This window comes from Nannobrachium achirus (assembly GCF_963921795.1).
Source record: "Nannobrachium achirus genome assembly, chromosome: 5".
In the NCBI taxonomy this organism is placed as follows: Eukaryota; Metazoa; Chordata; class Actinopteri; order Myctophiformes; family Myctophidae; genus Nannobrachium; species Nannobrachium achirus.
In genome coordinates this window covers 15,177,502-15,195,653 of record NC_137814.1, presented here as the reverse complement: position 1 = coordinate 15,195,653, position 18,152 = coordinate 15,177,502, and the positions used below count along the sequence as shown (strand labels likewise).

Sequence of the window (18,152 nt, the reverse complement as noted above, 5' to 3'; positions counted from 1 at the left end):
TAAAATCACACTCTTTTTTTGTGATATGCCGAAATTATCGTACATTTAGGCATTTTTGGAATTATTGATCGTACATCATACAGAGGGTAAAATTATTGTACAAATACGATAATTACCGTACATCTGGCAACACTGGCCCTAATCTGGATTTTTTTTTTTTAAATGAATGTGATCATTTTGATTGTTGGTTGCTGTGTAGTCCGTGGGTTGGGCCGGACGTGTTGAACTCCTTAGAGCGGCCCTGGCCTGCCTGCTCCCTCCCCGAGTCCTGCTTCTTCCAAACGCTTGGCTTTGCTCTTGTTCTCCTCGGCGCTCGGATCACGGCAAGTGCACTCATCGTGATCACAGTCCGCCCCAAACTGGATGACCTGTCAATCAGCAAGCAAACAGCGGTCAGGCCCTGCTTTCGGTGCTGGAAAGCAACGAAGTAAATTCATGTACAATTGTAATTTCACTTTACAGGAGTACAGTATGTCCAAATTTAAATACTTATTACTGTACTTCTACTCCACTACATCTCAGCGGCAAATAGTGTACTTTTTTGTCTGGCTAAGTGAAAATAGACGATCTACAAGCTCACAATGTGTCGCGACGCGACACATTGTGAGCTAGAAGATCTGCTATTTTCAAAGGATTTTTATACATTTGAAAACTTGTGAAATGGGGCACTCTGCATAATGAGTACGTTTTACTTTAGGTACTTCCGGACTTTTACTTGTAAAAGTAAAATTTCAGAATGATACTTTTATTTAAGTCAAACATTTGAGTACTTTTACCACCACCACTGGTTCCTACGCATCGATTATGGAGAAAAACAAAGGTTTGACATGACCACGCCACTGACGGAATTCTTTCTGATATAGTGTGGACAAACACGCAGGGAATCAAATCAAAGTCACGTGGATTCTCCCTGTTTAGATAGCCGGGAGAATTTCATATTTACAATAAATAAAATCTAATTCTTGAGAAAAAAAGACGGGACGGAGTCATTGAGAGAAGCAAATAGTCGATTGCAGTAGTTATTTCAGTTGTTTTTTTCCGAGAAAACGGCGAAAGGACAATAAAAAATGAATTTGCTCCCGTTGACCTAACAGCAAGTGAGTGATTTCTTTGCCATTTCCACTCCATACTGTTTGTGTACTGAGGGGTAAGTACTGCTTAGTAACTCGAGCGTGCTCTTAGTAGACTTTTGTATTTCCTCGCTAGTTTTTCAAAGGGAGCCGTAACGTCCCCCCGGGGGGCGATAAAGCGCACGATGTCAAGCGGTTCAACATGGCTCTTTGAAAACGGCGAGAAACCTTGAGCGTCTTGAGGGGGGGTGGGGGAGAGGGGGAGAGGGGGGAGTGAGGGAGCGGGGGAGGGGAGGGCAGGGAAGAACCACACGGTGAACGGATGAACACATGTTAAGAATCAACAAGGAGGAGGCTGCCAGGTCTCGTCTAGGAAGCGAGCCATCACCACAGGTTGCAAAATAAACTCTGGTGCCCCGTGAAGCAGTCTGTTGCAAGAAATGTAAACATTCACTCCTGGAGAGGAGCAAGGAGGGGAGGGAGAGGGAGAGCGAGCGAGCGAAGAGGAGGAGGGTGACGGGACGGGACGGGAGGGGAGGTGGGACCAGGGGCGTCACACCAAATTCTGAGCCCTGGGTACGAGGATTCACTGCGGGGCCCCCATGAATGTTGACTATTGAAAAATCGTGAAAATGTGTGCAAGAGAAGAAACCTATGTTTCCATGTCAGTGGTGCTTAAACTCTTTCATGTCAAGGACCCCCCCCCCCCCAAGATGATATGTATTTGGCCACGGACCCCCCATCGTAAAATATTTAGTTCCAGGGACCCGCCCAGAAGCAAAATTTGAGTTACAAATGTTTGCTTAAAAAAGACATATATTCGAAGATTTGCACACATTTTCACGACTTTTCAAAAATAGCAGATCTACAAGCTCGCAGCGTGGCAATCGGTGCCGTGCTGTGAGCTTGTATATCTGCTATTTTTCAATAGCTAAAGTTACTAGGGCCCCTCCACCTTGGGCCCTAGCAACTCAGTCCCCCCCCCGTGTGACACCCCTGGGTGGGACACACACAAAGAGAGATGGATAGGGGAGGACAAGGGCAAATTGGTGAAAGAAACAAGGGAAGCAGAGAGATGGAGTGAGACGGAGAAGAGGGAGAGAGATAGGGAGAAGGAAAGAGAAGGGTTGCATGAAGACAGAGGAGGCAGGTTATCGGTTATGCTGATTTCACTCGGCTTTGCGGCGAAAGGAACATGATGGAGAAGGTAACGCGGACTCATTGGGGACGTGGTCCATGTTCCAGAGGGCTTAGAATGTGAGGGAGGGCTTCATTTGATATGCCAACCGTCCCATTAAAGGTGCATTGGCCTGGCCATTAAATGTTTCCTAAGTAAGTGTTAAGTGTTTCCGTGATGTTGATTCATTGATGCAGGTGCGGAGCGAGCCAAACGACACTGCACCTTTAGCTGACTTCTAACAACCTCTTGGATGGGAGACGGGTTGTTTTTCCCCCCTCGCAGGAAACAACAGCCAAGTCGTTTTGCCTGTTTTTCTGGAGTGTTTTGGAACAGTAACCGCTTCATTGTTTACCACCGCTTCGCGAAATTTTATTTGAAAAACACAGAGAAGGGGGGAAGATCAGGCTTTGTGCAAACGAGACAAACTGAGCCAACGGGGGAAACCATGATCCAAAAGCACACCTAGACTAATTCTAAAGTCAACCCCACTCTAAACGTAGTACTCCCATCAAAGTTATTATTATTATTTTATTTTTTTAACTCCATGATACCGCTTCGTAGCAACAGACGAGGCATAAACACCTGGACTCGAACCTGGGTCTCCCGCGTGGGGAAACAAACATCTACCGCTCACGCAAAGGGGAATCCCCCCCCCCCCCCCAATCCAGGTGGTTACATTGGGTGCTCCTCCAGGATCAGGTTTCCCGATGTGTTGGGAGGTCACGCGGAGGTGAATATAGCTGAGTACTGTGGCTACATTCAGCCAGAAGCCCAATATCCCAGCAGGTGTTTTGGTTTCCCTTTGCGGGAGACCCTGGGTTTAGAATCCAGCAGAGGAGGGGAAAAAGTATTCACATTTTGTTCTTCTGGTAAAAGTATCAATACTGCACTGTTAGATGTACTCCATTACAAGTAAATGTCCAGAATTCAAAATGTACTTGTGTAAAAGTATGAAGGTATTGGCATCGAAATGTAGAAGTACGAAAAGTAAAAGTACTAAATGTTTGAAAATAGCCTGTGAGCTTGTAGATCGGCCATTTTTAAATAGACAAGGTATAAAATAGGGCTAAAGTGGTTCATGTATGTTGAAGATTTGGGAAAGCTTGATCTATTCTAATTCTACAGAAACCAATCCTTCTGTCCTGTCCAGTTAACAAATGGAAAAAAAAAAAAAACAATGATCTCTTTTCATAGACGGTCAGGATCTCTTTTTCTGTCAACACATCTACCCTGCTCTGATATATCTTCCCTCGTCTGTGTATCTTTCATCACTACAACGTTCTCTATAAATCAAAACAGTAGGTATCCCTCCAGCACCATCTGATACAGGTCCAGATACAGGGTGAAGAATAGAGGGGGACAACCGGTTCAAATAATGTGAGCTACTTCAGTCCAGCTGATTTATCTGTCACTGGAACAAACTCTTAATTATTCAAAGACTATACTAGCTCTCCAAAGTATGGAGAGGTCTGCTGGTCTGGTTCCATCCCAGCAGGAAGAGAAGAGAGTTGCCTCTGATTTATGTGAACTTGTATTACAAGAGCAAACTTAAATACAAAATGCCTCGCACTCTTAAAAAAAAAGAAAAAACACACTATAGTCGGGGATCCACATGCCCAAAAGCTCAAGGAATAGGGTTGATAAAACAGAAATAAAAGTGCGGCAGAACATCACAGGTCCTCTCCCATTTTGGTGACTGGATCCCCGGCTACTAAAATGAATGAATAAGGCTATTGGTTTAGGTATTGTTTTGTTGAGGTCAAGTTAAGGAATAGTTTTTTAGGCATAGTTTCACTGAGGTTACGTTTAGGGAATAGGTTTTTAGGCATTGTTTTACTGAGGTTACGTTTAGGGAATAGGTTTTTAGGCATTGTTTTACTGAGGTTACGTTTAGGGAATAGGTTTTTAGGCATTGTTTTACTGAGGTTACGTTTAGGGAATAGGTTTGTAGGCATAGTTTAGGGAATAGGTTCTTAGCATAGTTTTACACTGAGGTTACGTTTAGGGAATAGGTTCTTAGGCATAGTTTTACTGAGGTTACGTTTAGGGAATAGGTTCGTTTAGGGAATAGGTTTTTAAGCATAGTTTTACTGAGGTTACGTTTAGGGAATAGGTTTGTAGGCATAGTTTAACTGAGGTTACGTTTAGGGAATAGGTTTTTAGGCATTGTTTTACTGAGGTTACGTTTAGGGAATAGGTTTTTAGGCATTGTTTTACTGAGGTTACGTTTAGGGAATAGGTTTTTAGGCATAGTTTTACTGAGGTTACGTTTAGGGAATAGGTTTTTTAGGCATTGTTTTACTGAGGTTACGTCTAGGGAATAGGTTTGTAGGCATAGTTTAACTGAGGTTACGTTTAGGGAATAGGTTTTTTTTTAGGCATTGTTTTACTGAGGTTATGTTTAGGGAATAGGTTTTTAGGCATAGTTTTACTGAGGGTAACATTGAGGTTACATTTAAGAATACCTGGTGGGGACCGTTCCGAGGTGGCCGGATTTGGCCATGGGGCGAGGTGTATTTTCGGACGAGTGTTCTTGTGTTCGCACAGAACTGCTCTTCTTTCGTTTATTTATCCCCCCCCCCCCCACCCCCCCCACCCCTTTCCATACTGAACCAGCAAAGAAAACATCTGGGTCAGTGTAAAAAAAAAAAAAAGATTTTCTAGACCCAAGTAAATACGAGCTCAAAGAGCAAAGATTTCCCCAGGACTTGTGGAAACACGTAACCTACTACGCTGCACTATATGTTTTCCCTCCCTCCCTCTCATTGGGGGCTCCTCTGGTGGGGGTTCCTCTGCCCTCCCTCTCGCAAGTTTACTTTCTGTAGGGTGAAAACGGGATAGAGGACTTGTTTTCGGTGGAGATGACGGAGGCGCGCCGTCTTAGCATTCACCAGCATCGGCAGGTTATAGCTACTCACCGGCCAGGGACGTGCTGGCCATTGAGAAAAGCGGGACAACTCCCGAACGGCCGGTTCATTCCCGGCCGGTCCAGGCCGGCCATTAGGAAAAAAATAAAAAATAAAATGTTGGCCTTTGTTCCATTTCGGCTGGGCGGCCAACAAAGTAAATCGTCACTGTCGGGGCAGAAACCTTGTATCTCCAAGTTTCAAATTTGTAATTTTTTTCGCAAAGCAAAGCCCTACTTCATCATACAAGGCCGTCGCACAAAAGTAGTGAAAACAGCAGATTTAAACAGCAGATTTAAGTATACTTTTGGACATACAAGGTTTCCACCCGACAACGACAAAATGTAACTCATGTAATTGGCCCACTAGCTTGTCACTTTTGTCATGATCTGAAATGGCAAATCTTTGAGTAGCAGCAGCGCTATGGAGAGAGATCTCTCTCTATAACGCGCAATGAGGGCCTCTCCAAGTCTTTTTCCCGGGCTGAATCAGGGGTCCAGCACGTCCCTGTCACCGGCGTCGGCAGGTTAGCATTCACCAGCGTTAGTTTTACTGAGGTCAGGGTTAAGGTTAGGTTTAGGTGACACCTCACCAATATGTGACCTCTGATCCAAGTGAACACAATGGAGCGCTCCCTACCTCCGGTTCAGCCAATCACAAGCTTCAAAAATTAGTTTGGGGCTTGGTTATCCCGTTTTCACCCTGCAGAAAGTAAACTCGCCTGCCTCTCTCCAGGTGGGGGCTCCTCTGCCGTGGCAGTCAGGATGCTGCCTCTCACAGTGGTTTCAGTTTGTTGTGTGTCACTCCTCATGTAGTCTCGCGTTGCCAGACAACTATTCCACAATCTCTGAATGCTATATAGAGTCTGGAACTACACATTTCCCGAACGGCGAGTAATGGAAACAGGCATTACCGTTCAAGAAAATATATTTTAAAATGTAATTTCTGCTAAGCAGCAAGCTAAACATGTTTAGATGATTTTTATTTATATAATGATAAATGTGCGTGATGTGAGACGGAAACGGAAGCGACGAGGAGGCTTCACTTCCGCTTTAACCGGTTACTCATCGTTCTTCTTACGATGCCCCCAGACCTTATTCCGCATGGGTTTTCAGATAAAAAGGGCCCTGTACTGCTGTGAGGGGGCCCCATATATTAGGAGATTAGAGACCTCTAATAAATTGGAAATGACAAAATACATATAATAGCCTATTCATTTATATGTAGAGCGTCTATTTTTATTTAATATAGAAAACTAAATTTATTTAAGAAAAAACCTTGACACTGTCGCCAGTAGGGGGGGGGCCCTTGGGTTTATAAAACCCTATACAAATTACGCTAATGACGGGAGCATTTCCAAATCGCAGAGTCAACAGTCTGGCCACGCGAGACTACTCCTCATGTATCTGTCCCTGCTTCCTGGCTCTCTTTCTTTCTCTATTGTGTACTATCAATAAAGGCACACAGATAGACCGGCAAAGAGTCAGACCAAGTACAGAGTGAAGGGTCATGTTTATTAGGTAATGACGGCTCAAGTGGTTAAATATCTGAAAACACAAATTTTACATTAATCTAAAATACACTGATGATTGTGCTGTCAAACAATGAAACTGTATGGTATATATGAAAACGTTGAAGACCCCTGGTGTGCAGAAAGAAACAAGCCTAAAAGTACTTTACTATAAGCAGACATGGCAACGCAGCCTGGCCCCTCCCTGGCTGCCACCTAACCCTGCTCCCATAAAGAAAAAGAAAAAAACTGGCCTGGCAGCCCATTTATTATGACGGCTACTCCGGTCCCATTGAGCTCACTTTAGGAAGGAAGCTGCCTGTTGCATTTCGCTGTGACTCATGGTGTGCCGCGGTGGGACAAGCACAGGGCCCCCAAGGGGAGGCAGCATGGGCGTCACAACGGGGGGGGGGGGGGGGGGGGGGGGGGGGGGAGAGTGGGACTGAGTTACCAGGGCCCAAGGTGGAGGGGCCTTAATTATTTTATACTTTAGCTATTTGTAAATAGCAGATACAAGCTCACAAGGGGGGTCCCTGGCACTAAATGTTCTGAGATGGGGGTCCGTGGCCAAATACATATCATTTTGGGGGTCCTTCACATGAAAAAAGTTTGAGCACCACTGACATAGAAACATAGCTTTAAAAAAAAAAAGAAAACAAAAAAAAAACAAATTTTCACGATTTTTCTAAAATAGCAGATATACAAGCTCGCAGCGTGGCACTCACAAGCTTGTATATCTGCTATTTTTCAATAGTTAAAGCACAAAATATTCCCAGTTCCCAGTCTAAATGGGTTGAACCCCATCCCATCCCCCCCCATGAAGAACATTCATGGGGGGCCCACAGTGAATCCTTGTACCCAGGGCCCAGAATTTGGTGCAACGCCCCTGGGAGGCAGCTATAGCCGCCTGCAGGCCAGCAACACACTTGTTATGAGGCACAGCAGCGTGAGCGTGAGCCGCGAGCATGTGGCCGCCGTGGCCAGGGGCGTCACAAGGGGTAGGAAAGTGGGACTGAGTTACTAGGGCCCAAGGTGGTGGAGGGGCCTTAATTATTTTATACTTTAGCTATTGAACAATAGCAGATATACAAGCTCACAGTGCCGCGCTGCGAGCTTGTATATCTGCTATTTTTGAAAAGTCATGAAAATGTGTGCAAATCTTTGAATATTATGTATTTTTTAAGCGAACATTTGTAACTCAAATTTTGCTTCTGGGGGGGTCCCTGGAACTCAATATTTTGAGATGGGGTTCCGTGGCCAAATACATACCATTTTGGGGGTCCTTCACATGAAAAGGTTTGAGCTCCACTGACATAGAAACATAGGTTTTTCAAAAAACCTCAGAAGGATTTGAAATAATATTCAACGATTTTCATGATTTTTCAAAAAATAGCAGATCTACAAGCTCGCAGCGCGGCACTCGGTGCCGCGCTGTGAGCTTGTATATCTGCTATTTTTCAATAGTTAAAGCACAGGGGCCCCGCAGTGAATCCTTGTACCCAGGGCCCAGAATTTGGTGCGACGCCCCTGGCCGTGGCAGTCAACCAGGATGTAAGTGGAGGTCCGGAGGAAGCCGGCCACATGTGTGAACCAACGGAAGCATATTAAAAACATACATGTTCTGTTGGGAGTGTGATGTGATAATGATGATGGCAGTGGTGGTAAAAAAAAAGCACTCACATTTTTTTACTTAAAGGAGTAGTTCACCACTTTTCAACCTGTCTTCATATAATAGGTCCTGACTAATGTTCATGATAAAATATCACAATTTTTTTCCTACGCAGTCCAAGTCTCCTAGAAGAGCTGTGGGAAGTTCAGAATCCATCGTCTTGTGACATCATCATTTTCCCCCAAAAAAATTTTATCAATATTTTTGAAAAAAATATTTCGATTTTTATTATCGCGAGAACAATGGCTTCCACTTTAAAATTGCAACTTTTCAGGAATAGGAAGCCTGCAGTTTCTATAAGCTCGATTGGCAATCGATGATGCCACAGCCCTCCTCTGAAAAAAAAAGAAAAAAAAAAAGGAAAAAGCTATTTTTGAGTGAGGACCAATTATATGAACATAGGTTGAAAAGTGGTGGAGTTCCCCTTTAATGTAAAAGTATCAATACTGCAATGCAGATGTACGTTACAAGTAAATGTCCGGAATTCAAAATGTACTCGAGCAAAAGTATGAAAGTGTTGGCAACAAAATGTACTTAAAGTACCAAAAGTAAAAGTACAACATGTTTGAAAATAGCAGATCTACAAGCTCACACCGCGTCAGACCGCTTGTAGATCGGCTATTTTCAAACAGCCTAGGTTTAAAATAGGGCTAAAGTGATTTATGTATCTTTTATAATATTACAATGTATATCTGAAAAGTAACTAGTAAAGTTTTCAAATAAATGTAGTGGAGTAAAAGTACAATATTTGGATCTGAGATGTAGTGGAGTAGAAGTAAAAGTATTGTAAATTGGAAAATACTCAAGTAAAGTACAAATAACTCAAAAGTGTACTTAAGTACAGTACTTGAGTAAAAGTACTTAGTTACTTCACACCTCTGGATGATGGGATCTACTGGGACCATCTCCCGAAATATATAAAAATAAAAAAACTAAAATAAATAAATAAAGGAAAATACAGTAAGGAGTAAAGTAATTGCAACGTTACAAACGTACTTTAGACCTGGTATTGTTGGGCCTCGTATCATATATTTATGTATCCATCCAGGGACATGCTGGGCCCCTGATTCAGCCCGGGAAAAAGAGTTGGAGAGGCCCTCATTGCGCGCTATAGAGAGAGAGATCTCTCTCTATAGCGCTGCTGCTACTCAAAGATTTGCCATTTCATTTTCAGATCACGACAAGTGTCAAGCCAGTGGGCCAATTACATGAGTTATATTTTGTCGTTGTTGGGTGGAAACCTTGCATGTTTGTTTTGTATTTATCATTTAAAAAAAATATTTAAACTAGTGAAAACAGCTGATCTACAAGCACACAACGTTGTGTGCTTGTATCTGCTGTTTTCACTGCTTTTGTGCGACGGCCTTGTATGATGAAGCAGGGCTTTGCTTTGCGAAGATATCTACAAATTTGAAACTTGGAGATACAAGGTTTCTGCCCGACAGTGGCGATTTACTTTGTTGGCCGCCCAGCCCCCAAAATGGAACGAAGGCCGACATTTTATTTTTATTTTTTTCCTAATGGCCGGCCTGGACCGGCCGGGAATGAACCGGCCGTTCGGGAGTTGTCCCACTTTTCCCAATGGCCAGCACGTCCCTGTATCCATCTACAAGCAATATGAAGCGAGAGGGCTGCAGACTGTAGGAATGTACCGAAGAGCACTTGGGATTGTATCCACCTGTTTCCGCAAAAATCTACTGGAGCATTATCTGTAGGACACTTCCGGTTAACAGCAGACATACAAGCTCACGTCGCGTCGCAGATGCAACCGTTGTGAGCTTGTAGATCACACTCGGTTGCTTGCGGCGCCGGAAGCTCCCTACAACTTCTGCGCAATGCACGATGGGACGTTGGAAAGTTGTGGATAGGAATGAGAAAAAGTAATCTGCAACTCAATTCTATACAACATGAAGTAGGGGGGGGGGGGGGGGGGGGGGTCCCTGCTTCATCTCAGTAGTTGCGTTTCCATAAAGCCTGTTAATGCGCATTAAGGGTTTTGCGCAAAAATCTTTTTATGGAAACACTTCAAAATTCGAATAAACTTTCATTATCCGCAAAAACTTTTATCCGCTTGGAGGAGGTGGATTTTGAGGCTTTATCGAATAAACTAAATGCGCATTAGTGAATGGAAACGGGTCAACCAATAAATACGAATACATGATGACGTTCTGGTCCATTGTATTAGCCCACAAAACAAACCGTCTGAACTCTGTGTAAATTCCTCCCGTTTTCACAACGCGCCAGCTCTAGCTCTTTACAGACTGTTGTGCAAGGTTCTTTTTTTTTGCGCTAATCAGTCTAAAAGTGCCACATTTTTTGTAGCCCAGGGCTTGCTCTAATGATTTAGCTAGGGCGCCCGAGTCAGCGACCTTCAGGGTCGCCACAACGGCCAAATCAAGTTGGGCTCCCATCGACTTTCTATACAGGAGGAAAAAAATTGCTTGCAATGGATTCAGCATCATGACAAACCCCTAGTTAGACACCTCACATCCTACTTAAAGGAGCTATTGTCAACTTTTTCTTGAAAAACGGATGCTAAATTAGAAATAATGTTCGAAAATATTTTATAAAAAAATATCCTTCATGTGTTTCTGTTCAAAAATGTCCACAAAAAGCGTAAAATAATGATCAATCCATATCAAAGAATAGACTAGGATGTAAACAAAGTGTCGGTCTGACAGAGGCCAAAATTATTATTTTATCATTATTTTACGCTTTTTGTGGACATTTTTGAACAGAAACACATATGAAGCATATTTTTTTTAATAAAATATCTTTGATTTTAGCATCCGTTTTTTGAAGAAAAAGTTGACTATAGCTCCTTTAAATACCCAGAAAAAAAAAGTGTTTCTGGGTATTTTCCTCCTGTATAGAAAGTCAATGGGAGCCCAACTTGATTTGGCCGAAAGTTGAAAGTTATCCCCTCCAACCCAGTCAAAACCTGTACTTGGTCCGTCTCTTTTTTTTTCCCTCCACACCAAACCTCTTGTTCCTTATTCAGATTCAAAAAAGAAACAAATCACACAAAGATCTGGAGAAAAGGTTTGATGATAAACGTCGTTTTGCACGGTGTCATGCAACGAAGCATGAATCCAGCGTATAAGCTCGGCGGCAGAGAGAGGTGAGAGAGGTGGCAGTGGGTGGTGGTGGTGGGTGGTGGGTGGTGTGTGTGTGGGGTGGGGTGGGGTGGGGGTTTGCTGAAAACCTGTTTATTTGCCCTTCTGGTGGAAAGACTTGAGGACACAGGTCCCCTCAGTTGTTTTTCTGCGTAGAGATGAGGGGAGGCTAAATGGGTACGGTCATTAACAGGAGAAAAGCAAGGGGAGAAGCAGGGCCCTGTGTTTGTTTGCTTAGTCCCAAGTCTCCTGCACTGCGGTGCAGACCTCGTGCCCAAAGAGAGAGGGATTTCTCCTACGGTAAAATAAATAATAATCTGTGTTTATGCAACTCGTGAGAGTGTAATAAAAAAAACTGACCCAAATGGACCCGCTTCTTTCACCGCGCGACAGTGGCGTCAATTGGGTATGGCAGGGGTATGCAGCTGCCATACCCTGGGTCAGGGTATGGCAGCTGATCACAACATGATCACTTTAACAAGGTATTATAATTATATTCTCCCCACTTGTATTCTCCTTGACAAAATGGTATATTCCCAGGTTCCACAGGTCAGCTATACAGGTGCAATGCATTATTGTTAATTGTGGCACGTTTACTAACATGCCAAGTTTAGCTGCACCATTCCAGGCTGCCATATCCAGCCCAAGAAACCGTAGAAACCTCTGTAAAAAAAACTGTCAAAACTTTTTAGACATTGTGAAAATAGCCGATCTACATGCTCACAACGCCTCGCAGCGCGAGGCGTTGTGAGCATGTAGATCTGCTATTTTCACAATAGAACTGTGTTATACAAAATGTAATGCTTATTTTCCATGAGGACTCCCATCTTTGCCATACCCTAGCTTTTGCTGAACTGACGCCACTGCCGCGCTGGCTGGGGAGTGCTTTTGGATCGCGCGCTTTTATAGGCTCCCGTCTCCATCGATGGAGGCACACGCACTTGCCTTTTGCAAGCCTCTGCCGACCTTTCTTTTTTTTTTAACCACATGAACCCCATATGGGTATCCGGGTGTCCCTCAGGGCTCAATGCTAGTGTCTTTTCTGTTTTCTGTTGTTGTGGGGAAAGCTTCCACTGACAATAGCTGATCGACAAGCTCGTCGGGGTTCAATGGATTAAGTCAGGGGTCTTCAACGTTTTCAGGCCTGCATGGGACCCCTTAGTTGAGAGAGAGAAGAGGCAGGGACCCCCACAACCTGTTAATAGATTAGATTCCATATAGTTTCATCTTTTGACAGCACAATCATCAGTGTTTTTTGGATTCATGTTAATGTCAATACTTACTAAACTTGACCTTTCACTCCGTACTTAGTCTGCTCTTTTCCCTCACTACACCAAACCTGTTTGCCGAAAATAGCCGATCTACAAGCTCACAAAGTCTTGCAGTGCAAGGCTTTGTGAGCTTGTAAATCTGCTATGTTTGTCTAAAGTTCAGAATATGGATGCTAGGGTTCAAGTGTTTAATATAAAAAAGAGAAAAAAGTTTCTATCACACAACGATTTGGAGTAACTCTGAGGACCCCCTAGGGGTCCCGGACCCCCTGTTGAAGACCCTTGGTTTAAGTGGTTAAGGCAGAAGCCTTTCTTTCAAAAACCATGATTCAATCATTCAGATTAGGTGCAGTCTACAGCTGGAATATCTTTAGGAGTATACGACTCTGGCCAGACCACACAAGAGGATTGAAGAAGGAAAGAAAGTCAGGAGAAAGTAGAATAGAGGTTTGAAAACAATTTGTGGGTTCTTGGGTCTATGCTGCTAGTAAGATAACAACCCTTTCTCTCCCCCAATGCGTCTCACCCTTGACACGCTTTGGACTCGCTTTCAGCGTCATGCCTGAAGCGCGCTGGGATGCTTTCGGCGTCTATTCTGAGACGTGCAGGGAGAGAGTTAATGCGCATGCGCACATGTTGACTCGAATAGTTATCTCCCCTGAGTGGGAGGAAAAACCAGACCTTATTGGTGATAGTGGCCACCTTGCTCTACTTACTGAGCTACCGAGCGGCTGTTATCTTTGACAACATGGATACTGGGGGACTAATTTACTATTCTGTCCATAACGGCACATAACTCGGTTATGACGCTGAGTCGGCTCATGCGACCTTCGCACCGCTCGCTCGACGGTGTCTCGCAGGGCTCAAGGTCGCCTGAAAAGGCGCGCCTCCGTCGCGGTTCCTGTGGCGTGAGCAGTAGAGTCGGGTGGCTGGGAAACCCAAGGTAATGGTTTAAAATCCTACTCTGGGATTTCCTTTTTTTTTTTTTACTTGCGATTCTGGACCTGACAGCTAGAGGGAGCAACTGTAGAAAAGACTGTGTCTGGGCGCATTGGGCATACCCGAGGCGTCCCCCACTGGAAGCAGTGGGGGACTTGACAGGGAGTCAGGCAGCTGTGGCCTTGGGGTGAGAACGTGTTGGTAATGCATGTCAGTGGAAGACTTCACCTTTCTAGTGGAGAGCGTAGATGGACAGCAGTCTCCTCCGTCATACTGGCAGTAGGCGCGGTTGTTGATGGTGTCGCACCAACCGTCTGCTCCAAATGGCTAAACAAAGAAACACAGAAACAGCACAAGTTCATTCCCAAATATCTGCTCATTCGGGGACTGCCCATAAGTCCGAAGGTTCATTATTCCGAATTTAGTTAGGGTTATTGAGGTTAAGGTTAGGGTTAGGGTTAGAGTTAGGCATAGTATTCTTAACAAATTCGGACTAATGAACCTTCGGACTAATGAACCTTCGGACCAATGCCATGGCACCGCTCATTCAGAGTTGCATCCCATTATTCTTCTTAAAAAAAGAGAGAGAGAGAATACAATATTCACACTTTTCCAATCAAAACAAAGTGCAAATGAAAAAGAAATGCAATGCAGGACAATATAGTGTTGTGCATGCATACAATATGATACATTAGTGTTGAAGTAGGGTAGATAGGAGACAGACAGAAACAGCAAACTGGTCAGGATTGTTAGCGCGTTAGGTGTTCACATTGCTTCGGAAAACCAGATGACGTCAATTTTCGCAAACAGTTTCAGAAATACTTTGGTCAGGGAGGGAGTCAAACTCTGTAGTGGCACGCAAATTGTCGAATTCAGGTTGCATAAAAATCTCCTGCGTCATAATGAAAAAAAGCAAATGCTTTTTAACATTCTCTAACCTTGAGGGCTTCCCTGATGTGCCAACAATACAAAAATAAGGGGTGAGTGCCAAAGATACTTTTGGCTTTCCCCTGCGGCCCGATGGAGTCATTTCAAAGGCTTAAGCTTCTACCTGAACTCTCAGCGCAGGGGAAGAAAGCAGCTGCTGGGAAGATTTCTACAGAGGTTTTTGCTCACTTCAAAGAGTTCTCTGGTCCAAGAATCCCTTCTCCTTTCCCAGCTAACCTGCCATGCCGTAAATAAATCTATTTAATCGCTCTGTTTCTGACTAAATGCTTTTCCAGTAATTACACCATGAACCACGGGGACAAATCATTGAATATCTTTAGGTAAATCTTCCAATTAGGCCTTATGTCTGATATCGTCGTTGTCGGGTGGAAATCTTGTATGTCCGAAACCATTTGTTTTCTATTTATCATTTTTAAAATGATTTAAACTAGTGAAAACAGCCGATCTACAAGCACACAACGCCTCGCGGCGCCTTGTGTGATGAAGCAGGGCTTTACTCACTGACAGTGACAATACGTTTGTGTGCTTAGCGATTTATGATTTATCCTGTCTAAAAGTTCCACTAGCTCCCCCTTGAGGCCGCGCTGCTCCTCACACCCAACTAGGAGAAACGACTCGAGGCCTTAGGGCACTGTTTCCCAAACAGTGGGTCGGAGCCCAAACCCATTTGTGGGTCACGGACCAATTTTTATGGGTCACGACTACATTTCCAAAGATTTCCTTTTTCATGATTTAAAAATTATACATGTGTGGCGGAGAGAGTCGCAGCCCCAGCCTGAAGCCTAAAAAAGTCTAGTATCTCCCTCGTTCCATAGGGATATCCCTTTGGAGTGATGGTTAAGATATTGGACTTTCACGCGGGAGGCCCGGGTTCAAAACCTAGTTTGGGAGGTTCGCATCACCTCCGTTACACATGTATATGTCACAGTTAGTTTGAGATTCAGTTAGATTGAGAACAGGAGCGTTCGTTGCGGGGCGGAGCAAGCAGAACGCTTTGATCCACAACAACGGCAACGTTGCATCGGCAGGAATGATAGCACCTCACCCCACGGAGGTTAGGGTTAGGCATTGTTTTACTGAGGATAGGGTTAGGCATATTAAGCTAATGGCTAAACACAGCTGAGCTAGGCTAGGAGTTACCCAAACTAACTGCAACATATACATTTTAAAACAAACAGACAAACAAAAAGAAATTCCATGAATAAAAAAAGTATATAAAATAGCCGATGTACAAGCTCGCAACAAGGTATCTTGTGTGCAAATGGATTTTTTTAGCCTATGGGTGGCGATAGAGGAAAGGCCATAGGGTTCATCCTCCCGGGGAGCATGAGGATGGCCAGTCGTTTTCCTTTGTCATGGTTCCTTCTAGTGCTAGTCACTTCCTTCTGGTTCACGTGCCTGATTTGACTGGGGGGGGGGGGGGGGGGGGGGGCTTATAGCAGTTTGTTGCCAGTGGCTATATAGCCATGTTTCCATAAACATATTCGAATTAGGGAAGCGAATTATTAGAAATACGCATTAAGACAAAGCAAATTTAGCATGTTTCCATTTTGCGGGTGTCATTCGAATTAGCGATGGTCGCATGAGTTGATCGGGCTGATTTGTTCAGACCAAACCTGAGCACTGCACGTCTGTCTGCACAGTGCTCATCCTGCAAGTTTCAGCGTCCTCTGGAAGGTGGCCGATCTGCAAGCTCACAACGCGGTGCGGAGACGCGGATGCGAGCTGCTGTGAGCTTGTAGATCGGACACTTTTGGAACGCAACACCGTGTGATGAGGAAGGGTTAGCCATGGATGGCTTGACTCCGGGAGGTGAAAATGGGAGGAATTTACACACGGTCCATGTCACTCCGTGTGTAACAAACAACCGGTTTGTTTTGTAGGCTAACGGACGTTAAGCGGCAGGGCAAAGTGTTAAATTGGAGGACGATATGGACCCAGAACGTCATAATCTATTCACATTTATTGTCTGACCCGTTTCCATTCACAAATGCTCATTCTGAGTTTAGGGTTCATTTTAAGCTTAATTAGCTCTATTAACTATTCCCATTGAAATCATTCTAAAAGGTCAGAGATGAATGTCCTTACTGGAGAGTCCATCACAATGCAACAGCAAAATGAGGTTATTATGCGAGCTCCAGGTTAATTGTGGGTTTAACTGGGACATCCATTATCTCCCTAACTGAGTCTCTGACAGGCAGAGACACACACAGGCCTACTGGGAGCAGGCCCGTGGACACACATAGACACCAAAGGGGGCTCGAGCCCCTGCCCTTTTATCCGTGTGTAAAAAAGTGCCCTCTCCAGACCACGAATGCAGTTTTTACGATGGTGAAAGAAATGCAAATGCCATCTTTCCATGCTATAGAGGGTATGTGCGTGACATCATCATCATACCAGGGAGTTACCGGTATGCGGGAACGCCTACTGAATGGCAAAAAATGACTTTCTGGTCTTGACAGCCCATACATCCAAACAGAAAAGTCCTATCTGATTGCATTAAACAACGCTAAATGGCGTTAAACTCACTTTGCCACTCACTTTGCCACTCGATGTGCCACTCAAATTGCCATTCACTTTATGCATGCGCATACCCTCTATACCTAAAGGCAGCGTTCAAGATAATTGCCTTGTCCAAACATTCTCTGCACGTCCCTGACTAGGGGGGTTTAATCAGCCCCAGTCGTCTCCACACGTACCTCACTCATAAAAGGTACGTGGTGAGGTTAATTGTCTCTGCGGCTAGGCTGAAGGCCAGGGGCGGAGATAATGTGTGCGTGTGCGTGTGTGCGTGCGTGTGTGTGTGTGTGTGTGTTAGGGCATTCACGAATAGTGATTTTTCGTATTCTAATTATTCGACCTCAAAGTATTCAAATAGTCGAATATTCGACAGGACTGGCCAAACTGTCAAATATTAAGTGAGCAAGAGGCGAACATTGTGAAAATAGCCGATCTGCTATTTTCACAATATTTATCAGCGGAACCGAGTCACATTAAATGTAATACCTACAATTCCAAGTGCTTGTCAGGGTGGGGGTCCCCAGTTCAAATATGTTTATTTGGGGGGTTATTATAATTAATAACTGTCAGAGAACCCCTGGTATAGAGCATTAACACATTCATCCACCAGGGGCATTGACAACTCATTCGTATGACTTCCTATCTAGCCAAATTTTATAAAGTATGCATTTTTTAAAGAGAGAGAAAAAAAAAGAGAATATTCGACTTCGGTGAACAACGTCGAATAGTGACTTTGATATTCGAATATTCTAATATTTGGTGAATGCCTTAGTGTGTGTGTGCTGAGCTAATCTCACAAACCGACTGATGAGTGACAAACTGTTTAATGCACCCTGCAAGCAGGCCAAGAGACACTACCAACCTGCTTAGGTTTTGGCCTTAAACCTAACTAAACTTAACCTGACTTTCGCCAGATGGTTTGCAGCATTGCGTATGCCTGCATAACGCTCTGCTTTACCATCTGGGCTCGGTCCAGCACAACCGATGTAAGGGGCGGGCCATTTTTTCAAATTCTAAAGCAGG

General features: G+C 44.1%; 1 protein-coding gene across 1 annotated transcript in view; it reads right to left on the bottom strand.

Annotated features, from left to right (window-relative positions):
- Positions 1–230: 230 nt before the first annotated feature.
- The window catches only part of pappa2 (pappalysin 2), a gene marked incomplete at both ends in the record, with an annotated part of 196,915 nt that continues 178,993 nt past the window's right edge, over positions 231–18,152 (bottom strand). Inside the window, 2 exons of the mRNA XM_080725573.1 lie at positions 231–368; positions 13,890–13,988. Coding sequence (XP_080581699.1) covers positions 231–368; positions 13,890–13,988 — 237 coding nt within the window. The remainder of the gene's footprint in view (positions 369–13,889; positions 13,989–18,152) is intronic.